Source organism: Papilio polytes, unplaced genomic scaffold (assembly GCF_000836215.1).
Source record: "Papilio polytes unplaced genomic scaffold, Ppol_1.0 DF824002.1, whole genome shotgun sequence".
Taxonomy (NCBI): domain Eukaryota; kingdom Metazoa; phylum Arthropoda; class Insecta; order Lepidoptera; family Papilionidae; genus Papilio; species Papilio polytes.
This window is the reverse complement of record NW_013525202.1, coordinates 294,869-301,122: the sequence shown is the minus strand read 5'-3', so window position 1 is coordinate 301,122 and position 6,254 is coordinate 294,869. Positions and strand designations below refer to the sequence as shown.

General features: G+C 35.3%; 2 protein-coding genes across 2 annotated transcripts; one reads left to right on the top strand and one right to left on the bottom strand.

Annotated features, from left to right (window-relative positions):
• Nucleotides 1-4: 4 nt before the first annotated feature.
• On the bottom strand, nt 5-710 carry LOC106101221 (the record flags this gene model as incomplete). Its single annotated transcript, XM_013280380.1, has 1 exon — nt 5-710. A coding segment is annotated over exon 1 (612 nt), but the record flags the coding sequence as incomplete, so codon positions are not given.
• A 535-nt stretch (nt 711-1,245) lies between these two features.
• LOC106101260 (WD repeat-containing protein 74) lies at nt 1,246-5,347 on the top strand. Its single transcript, XM_013280425.1, has 7 exons — nt 1,246-1,411; nt 1,823-2,203; nt 2,948-3,128; nt 3,530-3,625; nt 4,066-4,264; nt 4,422-4,579; nt 5,092-5,347. Exons 1-7 carry the CDS (start codon nt 1,354-1,356, stop codon nt 5,327-5,329), a joined length of 1,311 nt encoding a protein of 436 aa, XP_013135879.1. The 5' UTR covers nt 1,246-1,353; the 3' UTR covers nt 5,330-5,347.
• The last annotated feature ends 907 nt before the right edge of the window (nt 5,348-6,254 follow it).

The following is a 6,254-nucleotide window of genomic DNA, read 5'->3' as shown; positions in this document are numbered from 1 at the left end:
CAGAAACTGTGCCGTACGCGAGCAGAGCTGACACAGCTGGGTGATACTTCACCACAGTCACGCAATTCTTCTCCATAATATCAAGGGTATGGGTCAATTTACTTTCAAAGTTCTTCATGGTATATACTTTGATCTGACCTTGGTGTTCGCACCAAGTCTCATGATACTTCTCACCTATGGAGACAGCTAGTGTATTCCCAGTGCTGCTCCAAGTTACCCCAAGGATTGAAGACCTGTGGTCACCAGCGCCTAACCCTTGCCCATCTACGTTTATCTCTTGAAGGATCTTAGCAGTTACAGCTTCTTCTTCATCGGAATCAGAAGAATTGTACGGCATATCTTTTTCGTTCTGGTCTAGTTGTTCCATCATGCCGGGTACCACCTTCCTGAGGAACGCGTTAAGACCTGGTGGAGGATACTCTCTTAGTACATCATCCTCTGCATTCAAGTCCTCGGGCTCGGCGGAGCAGCCAACGTCTTTGGAAATGGACGTCTGACAACCAATACCGTACTCCTTAAAGTCATTGGTCTGAGTGGAAATTTCAGTTCCCGCCTTTTTCTCGGAAGTAATACTATCGAAACCGATAGCTTCCGAGTCGTATCCACTTAAAGACATTTTAATAAATAATATCTTAAAGGATTCTTTACGATTTAAAAAACTTCAATGATGTTTTGTTTATTTTTTTGTTTGTTTGCTGTTGTTATGACAGCGAATATTATCGTAAACAGCGAGTGTATGAAACCTTTTTTTATTTTTCTTTTAAATTAGAGACGGCGCTTTTACTATATAATGAATAAAACTATTGTTGTACAAAAAAAAATTAAGAACGATAGTGAAATAAGACTTTTCGTAACAAAGCTGGCACTTATCTTATCTTCAACTTAAATAATTTTAAACCTTTTCGAATATTTAGCTTAATTTTTGATAATGGCAACATTTACTTGAAACCAGTGTTGCCAATCCTAATAGAATTGCTGTGTTTCTCGGCTCTTTGTTTCGAGACATGAAATATACGGCCTATGGCCTAACGTCGTAGCAATTCTCTGCATTTTATATAATAATCTATTGTTTATCTTTAATTAGCTCATTTTTAAATAACTTCTGAATGATAAATAAAAAAGTCGTTGATTTTTTTTGTCGTTGATTTTTCCCAGGAATAACGAAATTTAAGTAAATACCAATGCTGTTTCATACAAACACGGCTTTTTTACATGATGTACGGCCGGGTAAAAATCTTCATTGGCAACACTGTTATCTGTCAGCAGAAAATGTAAAAAAATTGACATTAAATTATTGACATAAATATTCACATGTGTTGAATTTATATTACTTTAAATGTGAAAAACCATAAAATGTTGAAAGACAAACAATTTGATATCTTCATCGCGAGCCATATCGGATCATTCAAACGTAAGGAAATCATAAAATACAAAATTACATTCAACTAAATATCGTAATTTTTCTATATTTTACCGGCATTTATGAATTACTGGCTATTGCTCGCGACTTCGCCCGCGTGAAATTAAAAAAAACATAGCCTATGTTACTCACAGATAAATTACCCTTCTAACGTTGAAAGAATTTTTAAAAACGGCCCAGTAGTTTTTGAGTTGTTTCAATACTTACAAAAATACAAAAAACCAGAAATATTAATCTTTCCTTTTATAATAGTATAGACAATTATATGCTCATAACTTTTCTGTGATGTCCACTAAGAACTCCGTAATTGGATGAAATTAAATTACTCCTGTGCCTTTTGTTTTTTTTATTTACTTTTTTAATTTTCGATCATGAATTTTTTACCATACTCTCTGATTTCAGATGTCAAATACTACACCGACTTATCAAAGAATAGTAAAAAATGCTTAGAGAATCTAATCGATATTAAAACTTTAGAAAAACAAGATGGCATCACAGCTATGTCATGGAGTGGTGAAGAACAGATAGAAATATTAATGGCAAAGAAAAATGGAGTTATACAATGTTATGATACCGAAGAAGGGAAGTTTATGAAATCCTTCAGAATAGACCTTGGTTCTAAAAGAGTGGTTGGTATCGGACAGAGTCATAGAGTACTGCTTCTCGGTGTAAGCAGCGGTATTGTAAAGGTTTGGACTAACATGAACGAATCCATGGTCTCAGTTGGAGGAAAAATTGATAAAATGAAAATATGTCCGGATGATTTGACATTATTTGCTACAGGTATCTGTTCCCATGCAGTTTTACGACATTTCAAACTTTCAATTACTTTGTCAACATTCAAACGAAGGCTTTTGGTATAGGCTGAGTATAACCTAGCAATGCTTTACTGCTAATGGTTGTAGTTTTTGTCCCTTTCTCACATAGCTTTTTTTCCAATTTACTCACCTAAGTTTCATAACATGAAAACATAACGTAAAGCATTTTAAATGTAGAGTTAATTTATTAAAAAAGAATAATACGTAAATATCTTATACTAGCTTTCACCCACAACTGTGCATAGAATTAAAAAAAACCTATGGTCCTATGTTTTTCCAGACTATCCTCTATGTCTATGATCTGTTCAGCCATTTAGGCTACAAACTCTAAACTTTCGTATTTATAATATAACTTAGAAGTAAGATAACAACAGTATTTACACCTTTTATATTAGTACTTGCTCGCGACTCCGTCTGCATGAAATTAAAAAATCATGCCTTATGTTACTCACAGATAAATGTAATGGTGAAAGAATTTTTAAAATCGCCCCGGTAGTTTTTGAGTTACTTCAATACATACTAAAATACAAATCTTTCCTCTTTATAACACTAGTAAAGATGAAAGTGTGAATATTCCATTTTGTTTATGCTAGTAGGGAAAGGTAAAGGTACAATATCCATTTCCTGTATCCCCTACTCTGTATCTTGTAGTCCAATCCAAAAACAAACATATATCTGTTATAGAAATTTTGTAAAATTCCTTAACCAGGTGGTGAAGAAAATGATTTAAAGGTGTGGCGTGTGGGCGAGACAGAGCCTGTATTCGCTGCAAAGAACAGACCACACGATTGGTTACAACTACGAGTGCCCATTTGGGTGTCAGACCTTACCTTCATGCCGGGACAAGGAGGGAATATCTTAGCTGTGTGCTCCAGATATGGATATGTTAGGTTAGTTTCATCATCATCACCCTGTCTGCCCACTGCTGGACATAGAACTGCCCACCTTCCACAGAATATTCATCTACCTTCCTCATCCAATGTCCTCCAGCCATGTGTAGATGCCCCCCAGTTATGGATTCACCAAAATATCGAAGACTGCTGTCCAGACATCCGCTGTTAGAGATGCGTTACCGTTATCAATGGGGATAACTAAGATATTACTCATGTCCCCTCCCCTGCTAACATTGTTAATTTTTTTCCTTCTACAAAAAGGAACAGGAGTAAAATTAGTTAAGTGTCTTCAAAATAATTAAATCAACCGTTTTTTGTTTTTAAATTCTTGGCTCTTAAATTAGATGTACAGATGTGGTTTATGGATGACTATTTTTAATTATTCTTAATAATTTCAGATTATATGACATAAGGGCACAGAGAAGACCGGTGTGCAATGTGGACTTCCAGAATGGAATGGCTGCTACATGCTTGGAACCTAGCTTTGATGAGAGGTTAGTCTAGATATTACAAAAAATACTAGACTCTGTTTCTAGATTGAATTTCTGTGAACACGCATTCCGTGAACATTTCATCATATTAGTGGGGAATAGTAAGGAATCCTTTTTCTGTATGTCCCCTCCACTGGCCACTAACAATAAGGGCGATGCCAGCCAATTATCTAGACTAGGTCAAAGGCAGCTATGTTCTATTAATAGTTTTAATATCTATTTTTCATTTTTTAAGTCTATCATAATGTCCCTCCCCTGGCCATGCCCATCTAGGGTTGGGAACACAACTTCCCGAAACTTACAGATTTTATCTATTTAAGCCAAATTAGTTATATATTAATTTGTTTTTAACATCATATATTTAAAAAAAAATCTAGACAGTTCAAATATTTCTTATAAATTCCTACTGATGTGTTTTTATCCTTATTTTTTGTATTTCCTAGACAAGTGCTAGTCGGTTTCGGTAGAGGTCAACTCCACCAAGTGGACCTGCGCAGGGGCAAGCCGGATAAGGGTTACAAGGGCTGTGTTGGCGGGGTAACGGATATAGCTATCCACCGGGAGCACAGGCTAGTGGTCACTACCAGCCTGGATAGACATCTCCGGGTGCATAGCTATGATAGCAAGGAATTGCTGTACAAGGTAGGGTACTTTTAGATCTTTTCTCGTTTTTTAACTGCTTTGCTGTATGGTAAAATGATATATTTTTTAATAAATTCAACCAAAATATTAAAAAAAAATTAGATTCTTCCAAAAATTTTAGACTGTTTTAATTTAAAAAAAAAATACTATTTTTCAGCTATATGTAACATCAAAGCCATCTAACTTGCTTCTACAAACAGCAAGATCCACACCACTCCTCAATCCGCCACAGTTTGAGGACAAACAGGAAGAGGATATCAAAGTGGAGGACTCGGATGGGATGGATGAGATATTCGAGGATATGGTGCCAGTGCGGTGAGTAGAGTTTATAAAGTGATTCTTCATTTCTAGACTAGATTAAGTAAAAATTTTTTTCACCGGTAACTTGTTTGAGAATTTAGTTGGCTGTCTGCTCCTTTGTCACTTTACATGGCAATTATGTTACTTTCAATTCGAAATCTAATTATTTAATAATTTTTTACAAAAAAAATTATAATTTGACCTTGTAAATGCTTATTATATAGGCTGTGTCCTTCTGCTTACTCTTACCAATATTATAAATGCGAAAGTGTAGATGGATGAATGGATGTTTGTTAGATTTTTTAACTTAAACTGCTGAAAGGATTTCGTGAATTTTAGTATAGATGTAGAGGATAGTCTGGAATAACACATATACTCGCTTTTGTTTTTTTTTATTCGACGCGTACGGAGTCGTGGCCGAAAGCTAGTTATGTTCTATATCTAGCTCATCGAGATCTGTTAAGCTATTTTGTACTTACGTACCATCCAAACTTTTCCAACTACATAACTATAATATACATTTTCAGTGAAAAACGTCGAAAGAAGGATCTAAATGATGAAAATACAAAATTAGAACCAAAAATAGAAGATACTGAAGATACAAAGCCATCGACAGAGGGCAGCACTGACGTGGGTATAGAGGACAGCGTAGAAGAGAGGGAGGCAAAGATCATGCAGCTGCTAAAGAGCACAGAGAGGCAGAAGAGAAGAATAGAGAAGAGGAAAAGAGAGAAGAAAGCGAAAAGCGTTTTTCATAATGCTTGAATATATTCTTAATTATCATTTTTGTTTTTTTTTATAATATAAGGAGGCAAACGAGCAAGCGGCTACCTGAATCCACCGAAATGTATAGCGACCGCTGCACATAAACATCCGCAATTGCAGCGCTGCCTACCCTTCATTGACGGAGACGCACATAAAGAGGATATTTCCCCTTCCTATGCGTCTCCTCCACCGTCAATCCACTTTTCCTTCCCATCTTTCCCTCTTAAGAAAAGAGTGGAAAGGAACTAAAATTAGGCCTCTGGCACCATACTCATCAGAGTGTACGGGGAATTACTTCCACTTCACAGACAGGTGTCTGTGTGGTCGTGATATTGCTGTGGCGAGCTCTACAGTGCGAAGATGTTAAAGGGGGCTCTACTACTGTTAAAATTTGATAAATGATGCATATGAAGTACCAAATAAAATTTGTATGAAGGCAAATGCCGTACTTAATAGACAGGTATCGTAGTGACGAAACACGCAGCGAACAATTATGAACTATCGATATTCGGTTTAAATAATCATCGAACTCAACTAAATTATTTTTTTATTAACTAATTTAGTAGACAATTTTAGTATTGATTATAGTTTAGAGAATTTAGCGATGACAATAATAATAGTGAAATCTAATTCGATTACGTACAGCTGTAGTAGTAATAAATATATATTTACTCTCATTATTTGTAATGGTTCTGGTCATTATTAATTTGAGAATACAGTATTTTTTTTAAATCATAGTTTATAAATTTGAATCTATCGATTCCAACTTCTATAAGAATAAAAATCGAAAAGATTCATGTTTTATTTTACACAACCTATCCCTACTAAATTATCTAACTAATATTATTTAGACAAACTATAGACCGATTTTAACAGGATTTTTTTTTATAACATAAGGCGGCAAACGAGCAAGCGGCCACCTGAA

What these genes read in the sequence shown, in the direction of transcription:
- LOC106101260 (XM_013280425.1), top strand. Translation starts at nt 1,354, where the DNA reads ATGTTGAAAGACAAACAATTTGATATCTTCATCGCGAGCCATATCGGA. An exon ending in TCCAGATATGGATATGTTAG is followed by an intron (nt 3,129 to 3,529) that starts GTTAGTTTCATC and finishes TAATAATTTCAG; the next exon opens with ATTATATGACATAAGGGCAC. An exon ending in GAACCTAGCTTTGATGAGAG is followed by an intron (nt 3,626 to 4,065) that starts GTTAGTCTAGAT and finishes TGTATTTCCTAG; the next exon opens with ACAAGTGCTAGTCGGTTTCG.